This window comes from Carcharodon carcharias, chromosome 2, assembly GCF_017639515.1.
Source record: "Carcharodon carcharias isolate sCarCar2 chromosome 2, sCarCar2.pri, whole genome shotgun sequence".
NCBI classification, from domain to species: domain Eukaryota; kingdom Metazoa; phylum Chordata; class Chondrichthyes; order Lamniformes; family Lamnidae; genus Carcharodon; species Carcharodon carcharias.
The window spans coordinates 104,677,184-104,698,185 of record NC_054468.1 but is presented as its reverse complement, the minus strand read 5'-3'; the positions used below and the strand labels follow the sequence as shown (position 1 = coordinate 104,698,185).

General features: G+C 39.9%; 1 protein-coding gene across 8 annotated transcripts in view; it reads left to right on the top strand.

The window, feature by feature from the left end:
* Positions 1 to 21,002, top strand: part of ralgapa2 (Ral GTPase activating protein catalytic subunit alpha 2) — a 554,472-nt gene that overhangs the window by 265,109 nt on the left and 268,361 nt on the right. For all 8 annotated transcript variants that reach the window (XR_005942422.1, XR_005942420.1, XR_005942421.1 and 5 more), the window contains exons 27-31: positions 8,377 to 8,435; positions 10,009 to 10,117; positions 19,584 to 19,694; positions 19,833 to 19,901; positions 20,000 to 20,137. Coding sequence is in view for 5 of the 8 variants with exons in the window: in XM_041183014.1 (XP_041038948.1) it covers positions 8,377 to 8,435; positions 10,009 to 10,117; positions 19,584 to 19,694; positions 19,833 to 19,901; positions 20,000 to 20,137 (486 nt within the window). In the remaining 3 variants the exon portion in view is untranslated. The remainder of the gene's footprint in view (positions 1 to 8,376; positions 8,436 to 10,008; positions 10,118 to 19,583; positions 19,695 to 19,832; positions 19,902 to 19,999; positions 20,138 to 21,002) is intronic.

Sequence of the window (21,002 nt, the reverse complement as noted above, 5' to 3'; positions counted from 1 at the left end):
ATATTTTTGCAAGAGGGCTTTGAAACACTTGATAAGGTATCAATTGTTAAACTGGTTTATTACGTAGTAGCAAGTGAATATACGGAGTAACACTAAAAGCAATTCCACTTCCTCAGCTTTAGCTCATTTCTCTCTTTGAAGACTAGGTAAAATTAGTAAGCCACATGCTGTGTTCATTTTGTGGGCTGACTTCCTTTGGCATTTCCTTTCTTTCAAACTAACAATTTGAAAAGTTACATTGCTGGGCTGGTTCATATTTTCATTAACCCTTTTTGGCTCTCTTGTCAGCGGGAAGCCTGAGTTTCTGATTTACTGTCTCTAGTGTTTTGCTGTAGGATTATAAGTAAAATGCTGCCCCCTTTCCTCCTCCTTTGATACATGAGTTTAAAGAGGACATCTGATTGGGGATGGGGGTGACCACTGATACAAAAGGGTGTCAGGGAAGATCACAGTTGGGGCGATCTGGGAGTGGCTGGAGATCCGATGGAATAGAGATGGGGGCTTTGTTGGAGAGTTCAAAATCCTGGGCAGGATGGGTTTGGGGGGTAGTGTGGAAGTAGAGTGGGTTGAAATGATCATAGGGGAGTTTACAGGTAAGCCAGGGCCTGGAGGAACACTGAAACGAAAGCAAAATATTGTGGATGCTGGAGATCTAAAATAAAAACAAAGTGCTGGAAAAACTCAGCAGGTCCAGCAGCATCTGTAGGGAGAGAAGCAGAGTTAACGTTTCAAGTTGAGTTCTGAAGAAGAGTCATGTTGGACTCGAAATGTTAACTCTGTTCTCTCTCCACAGATGCTGCCAGGCTTGCTATGTTCTTCGAACACTTTGTTTTTATTCCTGCAGGAACACACTTACTCCTGGCCCATAAGCAATGCTGTAAAGCCACTTACCTCATGGATCCAGCTCTTTCTGCTTTTTAGTTGCCATGTTTCCTGAGGCTTGGGAAACCTGACACTTGACCCACAATGCTTAAAAATTAAACCTTGTTCAAGTTAAGGTTTGTTGCTTCTTTTAAAGGTCTCGATATCTGACCTGCCTCCTGAGAGCAGATTGGTCATCTGCCCTTCATCCTCCTTCCATTAAAAGTAGAAGTGGGTGGGTTCAAAGCTGATTTGGTTCCTGTTTCACACTTAGCATTCTAATCTCCCATCTGAACTGAACCACAAATGGATCCACCTGACTAGTAACTTTGAAAACATACAACCCTGAAAATGAACAGTTTGAGGACTGAAATACAACAGAGACCTACGAGAGAAGAGAAAGAGTAACAAGCAGAGAGATATAGAGAGAGAAGTGAATACAGGCCAAAGAAAAGAAAAAGAGAAAAGCACTGACAAAAATAAAAGGTAAAAAAAAATGTTTGCATGGACTCACCCTGCCATATGGCAATGGGAAATTCACTCATGCGTTCATTAAAGTTATTGACCTGAGTTTTGCAGTCAGTGACAAAGGAATGGGACTCATTGCTCACTACACTGACAACTGACCACAGAGTTTTCACAGGCTTTTGAGCGGAGACTTGATGTCATTGGTCGTATTGTTTGGGTGTGGGGGTGAGTGGGCCTTCTATGGGAGATCTGTGATATGAGTAAACAGGACAAAAAAATGACGAGGCTTTCAACTAATATGATTGAATAGTCTTCACACACAGCAGAACTTTAACTAAGGGGGCCTAGTTGCTAACACAGTGCTGTGGTGGGGAGGGTGTTAAAGCTCCAAAACGTGGCATCCCACTTTTGGTGATCCACCCACTTTTGAGTTTAATTTACATGGGTTTGCAGGTGAGCTGGAAACCCCCGCGGAGCTGGCGGTTAAGTAAGTAAAAAGCCCTAATTAACTCAGTACTTAACCCAAATATCTGCCTTTAACAGCCAGTGCACTAGTTTCCCAAGCTATGTGGGTCACCGGGACCAACCAGACAAGAGCACAGCAGGAGAATGCTTGTTCAATAAAAGTGACAGGCTAGAAGTTCTTCAAACAGTGAACTGAGCCGCTGCAGACTTGCCTCGGTGTGAGGCTTGTGCTCGCAGCAGTTTGACTGAGTGTGCTCTCCTCTGCTTGATGGCTGATTTCAGTCAGTTCTCCTGTCTTAGACTTCAGTCACCTCGACCTGCACTTCCCTGCTGTCAGCCTTCACTGTTTCATGGAAGTAGCCTATGCAGCTTTACCTTGAATCTTTGACGAGGGACAAGAAGAGCAATGTCAGCAACAGCACCAGCTGCCTTTTCCTCAGCCCCAAGCCTCTCAAAAAAGGGGGATTGTATACTGTTACAATGATGAGGTTTATAAGATTAATATGTTTTGGTATTTGCCTTTAATTTGGGGTAAAATGAAGGGGGTCATATGACTTGTTATTGGAGTCTGTCTGACAGCAAGCCTGGGTGGTTTGATTGTTAGAGATTAAATGGAGCCCAGATTGTTTTACTGGGAAGAAGGTGCAAGGTGTTTACACTTGGATAAATGGCAGCAGCTTGTGCACTAATGGTGGATAGACTGAGAGTCTTCAAAATCCCAGAAAAGTGTTGAGAATGTTGGATTGTAAACAGTTGTGCTTTAAACTGTCCATTTACTTCCAAAATAAAAGTTATCAGCATCTCTACCCGGATGCAAGGCCCATGTGATTCACATTGCAATGGTGACGGGCTTCGAGATGGGCAGGGTACAGAAGAAGCCATTGTGATATCGGGCTACAGGCTTTCCTAAAATATTACTGAATATCACAAAGAAGTTAGTCTTCCAGGGTCTAGGGGAGAGAGAGAGCAGGTAGAGGTTGAAAGTTTCTGTAGTCCACTGCTCCAGAATGCAATTAGAAGCTAGCGCTTGGATTGAAAAGAGAAAAATCATGAGGAGTTAAAACAAAGCTGGAAGATTTATCGAATTAGTGCTAGGAGGATTTCCAGTAATACACTCACTGTGAAGGAGTTGGAGGTTACCAGATTAAGAAAGGAAAAGAAGTAAATCCTTGGGAGCTAAGAATCCTTTTGGATTGATTCTTGGAGAATTATATGTCCACTTAAAGGACAGTGTAATGTATACTTGTGATACATGTTTTTCGATTGGACTAAAGTTAAGGTTGGGGGGTGGTATTCCTTTCTGTGGTTTAAATTATGAGTTGCCCTACAGAGATAGTGCTTTTAGTCTTTTGTTCCAATAAGCATCTTAAAATGTGAAATCTTGTTGATTCATTCCTTCAGCTGTTATGTGCAAGTTTAGCTTTCTTGTTTTAAAAGTTATCAGCCTCTATGGAGATCATAACATTACAAAGATCCAGCTCAAAGGAGGTGAGCCCCCCCCCCCCCCCCCCCCCCCCCCCCCCCCCCCCACCCCCCCCCCCCCCCCCCACCCCACCAGTAAAAGGTTTTCAGGCAGAGGATCTGTTCTATTAAAATGTGAGCTCCAGTGCCTCAAGAGACTTGGGCTTTTACAGCAAGTTGTGTCTGATATTTGCAACCTCCTGGAACAGTAAGATCTTCCCCATCGACCAGCCCAGTGGCTGTCAATGTGCTTAGCACTGGAGGCCTCTCCCAGCCTGATCCTTAGTCTCTCCGCAGAGTCCTGTGTTGTCCCCTCCTGTAAGGAGGGAAAACAGAGTTTTGAATGTGACAAATGCTTTACATGGACAGGAGAGAAGAACAACCTGTGTGGAGGGTGACAGCAAGGTATAGGTGTGAAATGACTCAAAGATGAGTTATGTGTTGAGTGTTGGCTGTTCAGTTGGGGATGTGAGGCGGTTTCTGGAGAGAGGGATATGAATGAAGTTAGAAGTATGTTGGTCTGACTGTTGCGCAGGAAAATACTAGAAAATCAGATTGTAGTATGGCATCTCAAGTTGTTATGCCAGTGACTTTGGCTGCTAACTTTCTTGGCCACTTCCATCCACCCCTGTTGTGTTTGAGAGGCTTGTCTCTCCCTGCTGTCCATTCCCTCAGATCCAACAACAGAACATCCAGGTAAGAGTCAGAGCTGTGGGGTGCACCCTTTCCAGGCCTCTTTTTTTATCCTTGTGGTTGCTGAAACCTCAAATCATTGTACAATTCAGCCACCCTGACCCATACTGAGGCCCCTTTAACTAGAAATCCTTCCTGAAAGATTATGTACACCATTCTGCCCGACTTCTTTGACCTGGAAATTCAGAAGCGGGATACTAAAGCCAAGGAAAGTCTTCTCTTTTTGACTGAGCCATGGCAAAGCCTGCTACAAACTGATTCCTGACTCCTACTGACCTCCCTATTATGTGCAGGTCTGTTTAGAGAAAATTCTATCCATAGAGTTTAAACCAAGAAGCATCAACCAGGAGTTATAAATTAGATTCAAATCATGTACAGAAAGCAAATTAAAGATTGGAAAAGATAGGTGTGATTCAGAAAGAGAGAGATAGAAAATGTGAAAAAAAATTTAAAAATCTCCAATGTTAGTTAAATTCTGAGACTCCACACTTATAAAATTAAATTTTCTGGGCCAGAGAGCTTGTTTGGCAGTTATTATAACTAATCATGCTGCTATAAAATCACATGTGCCTGAATACACAAGTCCAATGTTTTTCTGCCATGTTTCGTGGGTAACTGTTGATTACTGTTAGCCTTGCCATCATTGTCAATCTAAAATCTGGCCCTTTGAGTTTATAAGCCCTGAAATAGTTTTGTTTTAATTTTTAAATATTACCTTTGCCATTTTGGTTTCCAGTTTCACTTTGTGAATCTTAAAATCTGTCTTTTTATACCTTATTTGTTTCAATTCTTAATTTCCCTAATGCACTTAGAAAATTATAGATATGGTTTAGTACTTTCAGATTGAGAATATTTGCTATTCTCAGAATAAATTAAATGTTTGTGTGTTATCTGTGACTTAGGTTCGATGAATGTTACAGCAAAGAAGGAAGCGTAGTGTGCCTGGGCTGACTCTTTCATAAAGCTTTCCACTTCACCCATATTCCCCTGCTATTTCCCCATATCCTTTGAAATGTATGTTTTCAGAGATCTACTTCCCTTTGAAAGATATCATGGATTCTAACACACTCCTCCTGGGGAGTCACCACCTAAAATGTGTGTCCCAGGAACTCAGTATGCAAGTTATGTCTCAAGCTTAAAAGCATTGAGTTTGAAATAAAATGGCTGGAGATGTTTCACATATATATGATCATCCCACACAAATGGCATTCCCCAGGAATCCCCTTCATTATAAAAATACCATACATCCTGCTGGCCCTCCCCCATACCAAATAAAGCTATCTTCCCTTGAAGAAAAATGAAATAATTTTAGGTCATCTGCACCTTGAGGCTGAACTTCCACTAAAACTAAACTTTATGCCTTATTTGCCTTTATCACTCCTCAAGACTCCTTTCTTAGCATAGCTAACTTTGGAAGTAAAATACCCTCAAGTCTGTGTCAGATACTGGATGAAATGGCATTATGTGGAAAGTTAATTTGACCCAACCCTCCAAGTCTTTCACTAGCCTTGGTCCCTGTCTCAGACTAACTGCCCCTGTTAGATACCTCCTACCTCCACTTCCTCCCAGCCAAGGTCCTTCCATCTCACTGCCACCTTCCTCTCTTCAACATGTGATCTCGCCTAGGACTGCTTCTCCTTCCGATTGTTTGTTTTTAGCTTGGATATATCTAGTGCTTTGCTTGCATGCTTTAGGCTGGTTTGTGAGGAAAGTTGACCCAATTTGGCAATCAGTACAAATTGAAGAAGGATTAGTTGTGAGTAAGGACCGCTTCAATTATCTCTCTGCAGCGATGAACTTTTTTTCCACTGTCATCTATGATTGCCTATAATAACATTTTCCATTTACCCATTGGTAGAGATGGAGTGAGATCGTATTAAGATTTTTCCATTACAATGTGTTGATTTTATCACATTTGTTAGAAATTTATTTTCTATTCCAAAAATAAATGATCTTGTCTTTTGTGTTTTAGAAGTGAATTGCATACTGTATTAAGTTTGTAAACAGTAATTTAGTTTGATTCAATAATCTCAACTTTGCAGGGAAAAAATAAAGACAAACACATGAATGGACAATACTTGGTAACTATTAGAAGTGAATATTTGCTCATTTCTGCCTTTTAAAAAAATAGTTTGCATAAGCTAGATGGCTTAGCATTGTTTGTTCATTTATGGGATGTGGCAGGGCCAGCATCTATTGCCTTTGAGAAAGTGGTGATGCGGCACTTTCTTGAACTGCTGCAATTCATGTGGTGAAGGTGCCTCCACAGTGTTATTGGAGTTCCAGGACTTTGCCTCTGTGACGATGAAGAAATGGCAATACAGTTTTAGGCCAGGGTGGTGTGTGACTTGGAAAGGGAGGTGATGGTACTTCGAAACTCTGGGGCCCTTGCCCTCCTAGGTGGTAGAGGTCACAGGTGTGGGAGGTGCCTTAGAAGAAGTCTTGGCAAGCTGCTTTGGTGCACCTTGTCAACGTCACATTCATCAACAACTTTTATTTATATAGCTCCTTTAATGGACTAAAATGTTCCATGGTCTTTCACAGGAGAGTTATCAAACAATATTTGACATTGATTTATTTTATTAGAAACATTTCTATCTAGTTGTGACAGCTTTAATGCCTGGAACCTAAAAGTGACAAATGAAGCACAGTTTTTTTAGCACTGTCACTAGCTAGAGCCTGCTTTTGTGAATAGGCTAACCATCTCAAGATGAGGTAGACCTGGCAGGAGGCAAATGACACAGATTATTTGACCCAGGATTAGGATTTAGACCCATTCCAGATGTGAGAAATGCAGCTCTTCAAAAAGAAGAAATTGAATATATCTTAATAGTGTGCATTCAGGATGCCCAAAAATTTGGCTAGCTTCATAGGTATAAAGCTGATTTCAACACAACTATTAAAGGGACAAGAATGTCACCAAGGAGTAGCATATTGGTGATAAAGCTGAGTGGGTTAAGGAGAGATCCTTAGGCGATTTTGAGGTGAAGGTTTCGGGGTGGGAAAGACGCTGCTAGAGATGCTCTTGATTATAGTCAGACAGGTAAGAGAGGTAACAATAGATAAGTCCTAATAAATGTGACAGTGGAGGAGAGATGTTGGAAGAGAATTTAGTCAACTATGTCAAAGATTTCCAGAAAGGGGGAAAGTTTTTGGCTTTTACCTTGACTGGAGTTGACATTCTGGTTAATGAAAGAGCGAATCTTAAATGCAAAGATTATCAACGAAGCTTAAATAAGAGCTGTTCTACGAATGTTGAATGTTTACAACTGGAAGGAGATTTTTCATGTTAAGCTTAGGTGAAATCCTATTGATCAAAGCTATTTTTCAGGCTGCTCTCCTACCTCCAGTATATTTCAAAAATGTATTAAAGCATTTATATGCACAGGCTCCAACTTTGCTTTACCAGACTGGATATTATTGCAAGGGAGCGATATAGCTACGTGTTATTGATTGGTATTGCTTAAGGTAGATTCTGGATTGAACTGCCACTTGCAGTAACTCGTAAGTACATAATTCTGAATTGTACATCTTGGGATACTGTCGAACCTTGAACATAGGAAAGCAGATCGAACTCTCATTTGTATACTATGGTTCTAGTCTGCTGAAGCTATTATGTGTTTATTTTGTGTAATGTTTTTATGAGCATTCTATATCTATGTGCTCAGGTGGTAAGGCTGTAGAAAGTATTTAAATACTGACATTTTAATTTGAAAAACTATTTAACCATCAATGTTCATCTGTCCTGGACATTACGTAGAAGAGGAAAACTGCCATGGTTTCATAATTTTCTGAATTCTCTCAATGTTTTTATTTTGGTTTAAAATGTTACATTGATCCTCAGAGTATTCCTATTAACTTCACGCTACAAAGGTTTATGAGAAAATGAGGGAAATAACTGTTGGAAATGGAATTTATAATGTAGAAATATGATTTTCATCATAGGATTTTAATCAAGTTAGTGGTCATTAATGCACTTTACAGTTTTAAGTGATTTGATCTGTCAAATAATTGCCTCCAGTCGTGTGCTTTCAGGAAGGCATCTGTTCTTGTGGACATTTGGCTGCTTAATGTCAATTGCTTCCTTCAAAGCACTTTTCCTTAAATTGACATTTTTGAGTCTTATGTATCTACCTTTTGGCAGGAATACCAACTGCCAATATCTACAAAAGGATAAGATCTTCAATATGCTAAATTTCTGTATCTGAAACATTTGTTTCTAATTTTAAAGTTTTTTTACTTTATTCCCCATTTTTGGCTTTTGTAAATTTTTACAAAGAGGCTTTATGTGTTCTTTGATATTGTCAAAATGTACTGACTTACCTTCAAATTGAGTTTTAAATACGATATTGTAGTACCTATATATCATTATACTGAAAATAAGCTGAATGTTAAACTAAGATATTGCCATCTTCTGAACTATTTTAGGATTATTTGATAAACATTCTGATGAAAAATGCAAGGAATGAGACCTGTGAGACTGCACGGCAAGTACAATTATTTATTTTAATTTAGAATTTTTAAAAATATATTATTTTGAAGTAAAAAGTATCATGGAGTATTTGTTTCACCGAGGCCTCAGGTGAGCTCTTGTTGAAGTGTATTACCTTACAGACTTATCATGACTCATCTAGATCAGAAATCTACAAGACTTATTGTAAAAATATCTTTATTGCTCTCAGAATTTGCAAAATAACACTGACTGGTTGTTCCAATTGCAGTCTTTTGTATTGGCAAATTAAGATGTGTATTAGCATGGTTTATCTAATAGGAAGTATTGTGAAGTCACAGAGTTGGTTATTATGATATTGCTTTAACTACATGTACAAATTTTCATAGATAACACCTTAATACATTCACATAATGCAGAATCACAGAATGGTTACAGCACAGAAGGGAGGCCATTTGGCTCATTGTGTTTGTGCTGGCTCTCTGAAGGAGCAATTCACCTAGAGCCACTCTCATGTCTTCTCCCCGTAGCCTGCACACTCTTCCTTTTCAGATAATCCAATTCCCTCTTCAATGCCTTGATTGAACATGCATCCACCACAGTCTCAGGTAGTGCATTCCAGATCATAATCACTCGAGGGGAAAAGGTTTTCCATCATGTCGCCATTGTTTCTTTTGCCAGTTACCTTAAACCTGCATCCTCTGGCTCTCAAACCTTCCACAATGGAAACAGCTTCTCCCTTTCCACTCTGTCCAGTCTCCTCATAATTTAGAAAACCTCTATCACATCTCCTCTCAACCTTCTTTTTTCCAAGGAAAACAGTCCTAACTTCTCCAATCTGTTTGTATAACTTAAGTTCTTCATCCCTGGAATCATTCTTGTGAATCTTTTCTGCACCCTTTCTAATGCGTTTACATTCTTCTCAAAGTGTAGTGCCTAGAACTAGATGCAATGCTCAAATTGAGGCAAAAACAGGTTAATGCACTTATCTTGTATGTTGCTTAACAAAAACTTACCACTATTTAAGAATGAAGGAAGTAAAACGCTCACAATGATAAAAGAATGCTCACATTCTGCTTGTTGTCTCACTATTTCACCAACAAACTCACAATAAGATTAAATGCACATATTTACACTATGCAGATATGAAAATTGAGATCACATGTCCAATAACAACCTATTGTATTTCTTATCAATAAATAAAAAAGTAAAATGAACCACACTTGTAATCTCAGTTAGCCACATGGGACTTGTGCCTAACATATTGAACAGCATTGGGTTAGCATTGCTTTCATTTGGAACAGTGTCGAAGCATTCATTAGGATCACATTGGTGGGGGGGGTAGGCTCGGTTGCCTCATTCCATTGAATTGCTAATTTTAGTAGTGATGGTATGGAGAAGGCTCTGATTAAAGGTCCAGAACTTCACCATGCAAGAGGAAAAATTGTCACAAGATGTCTTACCTAGCTGCTGAGTCTGCCCGGTCATGGTTTTGGCTGCATGAGGTGAGTGGCCTAGGAAGACCAGAAGTAGAGGGGGAAAAGTCAATATACCTCAAAAGAAAACATTCACTCTATAATCTGATCAAAACTTTATCACTTTTTATTTAGATGTATAGCGATGTGTAGCCTTGGAATCTGGATTAGTGAAGAGCTGGTGCAGAGTACAAACCATGTACAGGTCCAGGACGCACTGAATGTGTTAGGTGTGACACTTAAGGTAATTACAAATTCTGGCTGGTGTGACTTACCTATTTAAAAGTTTGTTTACAGGAACCAAATCAAACTAAATTTCTCTTTTCTGTTGCCAATGTATGATGTTTTGTAAACTAGATTAAAATACGATTTTACCATAGAAAAACAAGTCAACGCGGGGGAAAATAATGTTATTTTTTATTAATATTATAAATCAATATCTGTGATAGCTATTCCCTGCTATTTTTCTGTTCCTGTGAAACAAATGTCATTGTATTTTATAGCAGTGTAAGCATATTTGATCATTTTTTTGATACATTAGGAAATTGTTTTAAAAATAAAAAGAAATAAATACTTTAGGTACCCAACTGAACCTATCTCTGATGGAATTCAGGTAAAAGGGATCAGAAATTTGGGCAACTAGCCCTGATTCTTGCTGCAAAACACTGTGCTTATTTTTTATTCTCACTTATTTTGAGCAAAAGTCTAATTAAGCAAATAGAAAACTAAGGATGTTCCTTTTTCCGTTGTTCAGCAGCCAACAGAAGGATAACATTCAGGCTTGGGCTGATAAGTGTCAAGTGACATTTGTGATCAAGAAGGTGGCTCACCAGCCCCTTAAGGGCAATTAGGGATGGGAAATAAATGCTGGCGACACCCACATCCCATTAAAGAATAAAAAAAAACAAATACAAAATAAGATGAGCAATCAAAAACCAAACACTGAAGAACAGTTGAATAAACCTAAAGGATGGTGTTATGATCCCCAGCTAAGATTACCCCTGAACAAGTCTGATCCCAGGGTGGAACCCAGCCTGATGGATCCTAACTCTTATTTGTTTGTTTAAGCACGAGGAGAATAGCTACTGAACAGTCACAGGAGTTAGCTGGTGAACTTTTTACGAAAGAATAAAGCATTTATTTAACAAAAATAGATGAACTATATTACAATACACCTTCACCCACAACTATACCTTTACGGATGTATAGAGATTTGTATAGATAACACAAGTCACAAAAGCTATCTTACACTTTAATGTACACAGTAAGTACCCAGTCCGTGTAAACCTAAGGCACCCTGTGGTCAGACAACATCACACTCTGACCTCAAATGACAGATGCTACCTCAACCAAATTCTATGGATCTCTCCTCAATTCCCCCCAGGCACTTGTCGCACCATGAGCTAATCAGTCTCTCTGAATTCCGTCCTTCACATGAGGGTTTACAATCTCCACTTTCCAAGACCTCACCTTGGAATTTTCTCCCAAACTGATACGTTCTCTCAGACACCTTCCACAAGGGTTTACCTCCAGGGTTTCGAAATCTCCCTCTGATGTTCTTCTTCCCAGAGTAACCGCAAGCATTCAAACTGTCTTCCGTGTACACGCTCTCACCACCTTGGCCTTGACACTATGCCGCTGCTTCACATGCCCATGGCAAAGAATTATAGAACTTCAGTTGCCTCTTTGAACCTCTTGCCTCTTGCAAGCTGTTCTCACTTTAAAGTTGAAGCTTGGAGCCTTTCTCTCTGTCTCTCACTCTTAACTTCACTTAACAGGACCTTTTCCCAGGTTGTGTCCTTCATTTGACTATAAGGTCTCCTTTGGACTTTCCCCTCTTCCATTGTCCTGGATTTTTGGGGTTTTTCTTTGCTTGAGACCTTTTTCTCATTTGGGAAATCTGCAGTTCCTTCTCCCAGTGTTCCCTCTCTCGGGCCCTGGCTTCAGCTGAACTTAAAACTGCTATTTCTTTAGTTCTGTGTGTATGTCTGTGGGAGAAACTAGCTTATCTGGCCCCCAGTTGCTCGGCAATAGCACTGTTTTTCTACTCGTGTGTTTACCTTTACCTTATAGCAGTTGTAAACTCCTCATTAGAAATGCAAGCAGCCTTTTAAAGTGAAACTAAAACTCCATTTGACCTGTCTTAACACAGATACAAAAATGCAAACCAAACTTAAACTTTAAAGCTAAAACTCATTCCTAACACCTGTGAATACAAATACAAGTACTTAAACTATATTTATTTCCTAACAATGGAAATAACAGCAATATAACATGGAGACACCGACACCGGGATATGATAATCTATGTGAGACAGGATACACCAACCCGTCTCACTCAGGATTGTTGACCAATTCTGACCTACAAGGTACGAATCCAAGTTCTTCAATCAAGTCTGAGAGTTTATTAAGTATCACAAAGAAATAAAAAGTTAATATTTAACAGCGACAATAGATTTACAGCAAGACTTTGCTCCAACGGTCCCCGCTTCCAAGCTCTCTGGGGCACAGTCGTCTTTTCTTCCTGTGTTCTGCTGACAGTAGCATGCCTTCTTTCTCTACCATGTGCCAACAATGCCTTGTACCTCCTTTCTTTTATCTGCATCAAAGGACCCTTACCATATCATATTGGGCCATAGTTTGTCCTGGCCAATATGATTGGATCAAATTGATGTTCCACAGGCCCACTATGCCCTAACACATGTACACTTGCAGGTGCTTCCCATTTTTCCAAAAGCTTGGAGATTCATATTTCTGTTAATAGCTCAATTTTTGCAATTCTGCAGTTTCACATTCATTTTATCCCTCCTTTCTGCAAACAAGTCACAAATTTTATGTCTCTTAGTGTGCTTCTAAGTCTTGTCTCTCCCATTGTTCTTACACACAGGTTTTAACACAGTATAATTTTGAAAAACCATTTCATAATGAAGCAAGCATTAACTCAGTTCAAAATATTGGTGCACATAATGTATGATTAGTTCTGTTCTTTTTAAATTTATTTGTTTATGGGATGCGGACATCACTTGCTAGACCAGTATTTGTTGCCCATCCCTAATTGCCCTTGAGAAGGTGGTGCTGTGCTGCCATGTTGAACTGCAGTCCATATGGTGTAGGTTCACTCACAATGCTGTTGGAAAGAGTGTTCCGGGATTTTGATCCAGTGACAGTGAAGGAACAGTGATATAGTTCCAAGTCAGGATGGTGTGTGACTTGGAGAGGAATTTGCAGGTGATGGTGTTCCCATGCACTTGCTGCACTTGTCCTTTTAGGTGATAGAAGGTGCTGTTAAAGGAAGATTGTCGAGTTGCTGGAGTGCATCTTGTATATTCTACGTACTGTTGCCACTGTGCGTTGATGGTGGAGGGGGGTGAATGTTGAAGGTGGTGGCTGGTGTCTCAGTCAAGTGACTGCTTTGCCCTGGATGGCGTTGAGCTTCTTGACTGTTTTTGGATCTGCACTCATTCAGGCAGTTGGGGAGTATTTCAAGATGCTTCTGACTTGAACCTCGTAGATGGTCAGCCTACTTTGGGGAGTCAGGAGGTGAGTTGCTTGCTGCAGAATTCCTAGTTTTTGACCTGCTCTTGTGGCCACATTATTTATATGGTTGATCAGTTTCTGGTCAATGGTAACCCCCGGGATGTTGATAATGGGTGTTCATCTCTGGAGTTTGGCTCTTTTGTCCATGATTGGACCAAGGGTGTAATGAGGTTCAGTGTAGGCTGGCCCTGGTGGAACCTAAACTGAGCTTCAGTGAACAGGTTATTACTGAGCAAGTGCTACTTGATAGCACTTACTAGAATTTATTAGAATTCTTTGAGGAGGTAACAAGCAGGATAGATAAAGGAGAACCAGTAGAAGTAATATATTTGGATTTCCAAAAGGCATTCAGTAAGGTACTGCACATAAGGCTACTTAGTAAAATAAGAGCCCATGGTGTTGGGCGTAGTATATTAGCATGGATAGAGAATTGGCTAACTAATAGAAGACAGAGTTGTGATAAGGGAGGTATTTTCAGGATGGCAACCTGTAACTAGTGGAGTGCCACAGGAATCAGTGCTGGGGCCACAATTATTTACAATATATGTTAATGACTTGGATGAGGGAAGTGAATGTACTATTGCCAAGTTTAACAGATGACATAAAAATAAGTGAGAGGGCAAGTGATGAGGATGACACACAGAGTCTAGAGAGGGATATAGACAGGTTAAGTGAGTAGTCAAAAACTTGGCAGATGGAATATAATGTGACAAAATGTGAGATTACGCACTTTGGTAGGAAGCATAGTGGAGCACAAGCCCCCAAATGTTAATAAGGAGAACTTTGCAGGGTCAGCAGGGCTGGGTTTGTCCTTGTCATTTCTGGTGCCTTGGTCGATGCCAGGTAGTCCACCTGGTTTCATTCCTTTTTGTAGACTTTGTGGCAGTTTGGTACAACTGAGTGGCTTACTAGGCCATTTCAGAGGGCAACCACATTGTTGTGGGTCTGAAACCGCATAGGCCAGATCAGGTAAGGATGGCAGATTTTCTTCCCTAAAAGATATTTGTGAACCAAATGGGTTTTTACGACAATCAACGATGGCTTCATGCTCACCATTAGACTAGCTTTTAATTGCAGATTTATTAATTGAATTTAAATTCCAACAGCTGATGTGGGATTTGTACCCAGAGCATTAGCTTGGGCCTCCAGAATACTACTCCATTGACATTACATCCTAGCAGTACTATCTTTTACAAGCATGCAATATGTTATAGTCTGTAGCCCTTGCAATGAACTGTATCGAGTTGATGTGTGTGGGTCCACTTCCATTTGCATAACTTTCCCTCTCCAGTGTAGGCTGTGTGCGTTTTCTGTCACTCGCTCTCACTCTCCCACACATAAGCGCGCGCGTGCGCGTGCACACACACACACACACACACACACCACACTTCAACATTGACAAATTAATAGTTTTGTGTGAAACTAACCATCATGCTTTGCAGTCCAATCTTGACGTTGAGGTTTCTTCAGAAGAATGTTACAGAATGATTAATATAGCCAACCCATAAAAATCTACTAAACATTACATAAGTTAATGCTTGCCCTCTCATATCAAGCTACTGCCTGATCTCCAATCTCCCTTTCCTTTCTAGTTCTGGAACATTTTGAAGCCTCTTAAATTTGTACCTGTCTTTTCTGCAACTCTATGCTGTTTCTGGAGTTGAGCATGCATGTCCTGTGTTGTGCCTTCACCAGATACGCCTGGTGTTAATCCTGACATGCTTTTCTGCAGTCTTCGTTCCATCAGCAATTGCCAAATGTGGGCCAAAGAGCTGGATTCCAGAAGTGAAGCAAGAGTGACTGTGCTTGACATCAAAGCAGCATTCAGGTGGTACCAAGGAGCTGAACTAAATGGGAATTGGTGGAAATCTCTCCACTGGCTGGAGTTATATCTTGCATATAGGAACATAGTTGTGGCTGTTTGAGGCCAATTGTCTCAGCACCTGGGATTTCTCAGGGGTCCTAGATCTTCAGCTGCTTCGTCAGTGACCTTCCCTCTGTTGGAATGTCCAACTGCTGCTGTTTGCTGATGATTAATGTTCAGTTCCATTTGCAATTCCTCAGATAATAAAGCAATCCATGACCACATGAAGCAGGACCTGGACTGCACCCAGGTTTAGGCTGATGAATTGGAAGTTACATTTATGTCTCTCAATTGCTAGGCAATGACCACTTACACAAGTAATGGTCTAATCATCTCCTATGATATTCTCTGGTATAACGTTAATAAATTCTCCACCATCAATATCCTTGGGGTTATTATTGACCAGAAACTCAACTAGATCAGCCCATGCAAATATTGTGGTTCCTAGTTCAGGTCAGAGACTGGGTATTCTGTGGTGAATGGCTTATTTCCTGATTCCCCAAAGTGTTTCCATCATCTGTGAAGCACAAGTCAGGAGTACGAAGGAATACTCTCAATTTTCCTGGATGTTGCAGCAACAACGCTACTCAAATGCACAACACCATCCAGGACATGGCTTTCAGTCAGGATTGGCACCCATCTACCACCTAAAACATCCATTCCTTTCACACACCCCCCCCCCCCCCCCCCCCCAAGCATACTGTAGCTAAGGAATGTCCTTCATACAAGATGCACTGCAGTAACTCGGCAAGACTTCTCATACAGCACCTCCTAGACCTACACCACCTACTAACTTGAAGGACAAGGAATGTAGGTGTCTTTCTCTCCACAGATGCTGTCAGACCTGCTGAGTGTTTCCAGCAATTTTTGTTTTTGTTTCAGATTTCCAGCATCCGCAGTATTTTGCTTTTATATAAGGATAGTAGGTGCATGGGAATGCCATCAGCCCCAAGTTCCTCTCCAAGTCATACACCATCCCGACCTGAACATATATTGCCAATTCTTCACTGGATAACTTCCTTATCACTGGGTTCAAATCCTGGGTCTCCCTACCTAACAGCACTGTAAAAGTATCTTCACCACATGATTGCAGTGATTCAAGAAATGGCTCACCTTGAGAATATTTAGAGATGGGTGCCCCTACATTCCAAGAATGAGATTAAAACATTCTTATTATCTCTGAATCAGGTTTCTGGATCTGCTACGTCATTCAGATAGCTTTAATCAATGTCACAAGTGCCTATTCTGTGACTGAGACCTTCTCAGTATCTCTTCAGCTTTGGCACAGTCACTAGCGCTGTGCTGTTCCAGTATCTATCCTCTTTGGCTCAGTGTAACCACCTTTTGTTTGGCTCCTGTCCTAACCGTCAAGTAGTAACCAGAATTTCCAATAATGGCTTCTCTTCCCATCCCTGCACGATTACCTCTGGAATTCCCAGCAACTATCCTTGGTAGCCCCCTCCTTGTCCTCATTTACATCCTGTTCCTTGGCAACATCACCTGAATAGATAGGCATAAACTTCCAAATCTATGTTGTTGACATCCATCTCTATCTCGCCACTAATTACCCTGAGCATTTACTGCCTCTGTGCTGTTGGACTGCTGGTCAGAATGAGAAATTTCCTCCACTCAAACATTGAAATACTAAAGTTATAGCCTTCTGCACCTGTCACAAACTCTGTACTCTGGCCACTGGTTCCATCCCCCTTCTATGCCACTGTCTTACATTCGACAGAACTGTATGCAACCTTGTTATCCTCTTCAACCCAATGCTTCCACCCCCATATCCGCCTCTTAACAAAGTCTGCCTACATCCATCTTCGTAACATAGCCCATGTCTACCCTTAACATAACTACTTCAGATGTGCATATTGATAAATGTTGACACTCATGAAAGATCGCTTGATTTCTATAAACTGTAGGCATTTTTTCTAATTAGCTGGGACAACTCTTTAAGCTTAAAGCTGAATCTGCATTTCTACAATACAATTCGAACTTTCGTATCATTACAAATGTGAATCATTTTCATACACATAAAGTTTTACGTTCTTTTTGAGTAAAGAAAACCTGTTAACGAGCCAAATTTGGTTTCAGATGATTAAGAAATAGAAAGGTAAAGAGTTTATTTTAATATATTTTTGGTTTATATGTGTTTGTGTGCTTGAATATGGTAAATGCAATTGGAAACAGTTCTGGGTTCTCATGTCACAATGTGTACCTTGTAACATTTTAGCAACAGTGACGTATCAAAAATAGAAACAAAAACAAAAATAACTGGAAAAACTCAGCAGGTCTGGCAGCATCTGCAGAGAGAAGCACAGTTAATGTTTCGAGTCCGAATGACACTTCAACAGAACTAAGTAAAAATAGAAAAGAGGTGAAGTATAAGCTGGTTTAAGAGAGTGGGGGGGGGTGTGGAAACAAGAAGAGGAATTGGATAGAGGGCCAGTGATAGGTGGAGATAACCAAAAGATGTCACAGACAAAAGGACAAAGTGGTGTTGAAGGTGGTGATATTATCTAAAGGAATGTGCTAATTAAGGGTAGAAAGCAGGCCAAGCAACGTACAGATAGCCCGAGTGGGGTGGGGGGAAGGGATCAAAATAGGCTAAAAGGTAGAGATAAAACAATGGATGGAAATACACTTAAAAATAATGGAAGTAGGTGGGAAAAGAAAAATCTATATAAATTATTGGAAATAACAAAAAGGACGCGGAAAATTGGAAAGGGGGTGGGGATGGAGGAGAGAGTTCATGATCTAAGATTGTTGAACTCAATATTCTGTCCGGAAGGCTGTAAAGTGCCTAGTCGGAAGATAAGGTGCTGATCCTCCAGTTTACATTGAGATTAATCTCCACCTATCACTGGCCCTCTATCCAGCTCTTCTTGTCCCCCCCCCACCACCCCCCCCTTAAACCAGTTTATATTTCACTTCTTCTATTTTTCCTTAGTTCTGTTGAAGGGTCATTCGGACTTGAAACGTTAACTGTGCTCCTCTCCGCAGATGCTGCCAGACCTGCTGAGTTTTTCCAGGTATTTTTGTTTTTGTTTTGGATTTCCAGCATCTGCAGTTTTTTGCTTTTATCAAAAATAGAAGTGTTTTTTAGCTTGTAATAAAATGTAATGAACATTTAAAAAAAAAATGCTGTAAGAATGTAAGAAATTGGAGCAGGTGTGGAGCATGCGATCCCTTGAGCCTGCTCAACCATTCATTAGGATCAGGCTGATAATCTACCTCGAGCCCAATCTCCTGTTCAGCCCATATATCCATAACTAAGATCAATTAGTAGTTATTCCTTGAGGCTCCTGAAATGTTATACAAGATTAACATTCTTAGTCTTTATGTTCTTCAACCCTTCTAGAGTGTGGTACATCAAGAAATGAAGTAACTGATTTTATAACTTTTTATGCACTTGAAAAATATGAAAGCTGAATTTATTAAACAAAATTTGCTTTTATGTGTTTTTAATTCCTTGTGTTGCCTTTCAGAAAGAGAACGTCGGCTTTATAACCATTAAGCTTCACTATGTTTGTTATCATTATATAATGGCAATGCTGAATTTCATTGTTATGAAGGTGCAACTTCTAATTAGCCTCCTTGAGCTAGTGGCTGTTTAGACAGAAAACAGCCATTTGCAAGTCAGCAGATCTCAAATTATTACAGCTGAAAATTGGATCCTCTTCATAGATGGGGTCATAACTTAACCTAAAGACGTGCAGAGGAAGATTTCTTTCATTGTGAAGTGTGCACTCTTTGCTTTCCACTCGGATGTTCTGAGAAGCTGACAGTATGTAGGAATCAATACTTGAAGACAGGCACAGAAGCATACCAGCCCTTGATGCTTGAGTATTACCTACATATAATAGCCATGTCTGATGACTTGAGCATCAGTAATGACAAATGTTAAATAAGGATTATTTGTAAAGCCATTTAATTTCTGAGATTATTCATCTGGTTGATTTGTAAAACCATTAACTTTCTAAGATTATTCATCTCATTGATGTATGTTTGCTCTTTCTTGAGCAAGGTTATATGAAGTTACAGATCTGATAAGTTTTCCAATGCGCTTCGAGTTAGCCTGCATATAAAGTGTTCTCTTAATATGCTTTTATTATTTTACTGTGCAATTAGCCTTATATTTTAGTGTTCTTTAATTACTGATGAACTTCTCAAGCAAACTCAACCTTATTTAACTCTAAACTTTTTTTTTTCCCAGTGGACATCTCAAGGTTAGATTGTGGTGATCATAGACTATTTGTATAAAAGATAGTTCTGATATATATTTTCACTTGCTTGTGGTTTGTCTCCAGTTTTCAAACAAAGTGGTTGCTGAAGTGGCTTGTGACATGCTAAAGCTGTTGGTTACTCATATGGAAAGGCTTAAGAAGTATGAATCCCAGCTCCCAAAGAAAATAGCTGAGGTAAATCACTTCCTTTCATGGTTGAGGGTTTAGAAAGCATGACATCTTTCTGTGTCAAATAAACTGATGGAAATATGAATTAAACATGTATATATTGTGTGTGCTTTAATAAAGCTAAACATTACTTTTTAAATTCAGATCCTTGTTGCCACTATTGCATTTCTCCTCCCAAGTGCAGAACATTCATCTGTGGATGCAGATAAACGGGTGAGCGTGAGATTGTGCATTTCTACTTCTCAGTTGCATGGCAATGCTTTAGAGTGAAACTAATGCATAACACCGCATTATATTTTCTTCCTTTTTAGTTAATAGTATCTCTATTGCTCTGCCTTTTGGATTGGTGCATGGCAATGTCTGTGGAAGCCCTATTGGAACCTATTAGTGCAACTTTGATGGAAGACCAAATGGCACGCAAAGCACCTTTACTAGACTATGTCTACAGGGTATGTATATCTTTATTGCCTAATTGAAATAACTAGCAAAAATTAAAGATTATTGAACAATGACAAAATCGCTTTATATATGTTGCTAATGAAATCGTGAAATAATAAATCACCCCAACAAATTACATTCATGACTTGATCACATGCACCTTCTTTATTTAAGGTATAATATTGATGCTTTGCAAAATGGAAAAAAGTGAAAATGTAATTAAAGCTGATCTGTCTGAATAGGAGCAATTTTGGATCTTCTTACAGAACTTGTCTTAAATCTACTGGATTTGATAATATCTACCGTGCCCAGCCAGATGTTAAAAATTCTCAAGTTGTTCATTGGATCGCTTTGACATTTCATAAACTTAAGCATGGCCCTTTTTTAGCATGTTGAAATAGTGATGTACCATACATTGAAGATTTATTGTTGGGTTACAGAGCTCAGCACATGCAATTGAGCATTTCCGGTGAGGTGAAAAATTTGCATGTTGCCAGTTGCAACATTATTCTGTATTTATTAATTGCAAACCAACAGCAGAGCCCCCTCCTCCAAGTCATGAATATGGATAGTACATAATTCAGGCCCTAGGAATGAGCCTTGTGGCACTCCGCTAGTTACATCCTTCCAACCTGAAAAAGACCCATTAATCCTGTCATTCTTCTGTGCGTTAACCAATCTTCAATCTATGCTAACACGTTACTCCCAGTACTGTGAGCTCTTTGCTGTGCAATAACCTTTATGTGGCACCTTATCGAATGCCTTCTGGAAATCCAACTACATTACATCCTCTGGTTCCCCTTGATCAACTCTGCTTCTTATAGCCTCAAAGAACTCTAGCAAATTTGTCAAACATGATTTCCCTTTCACAAAACC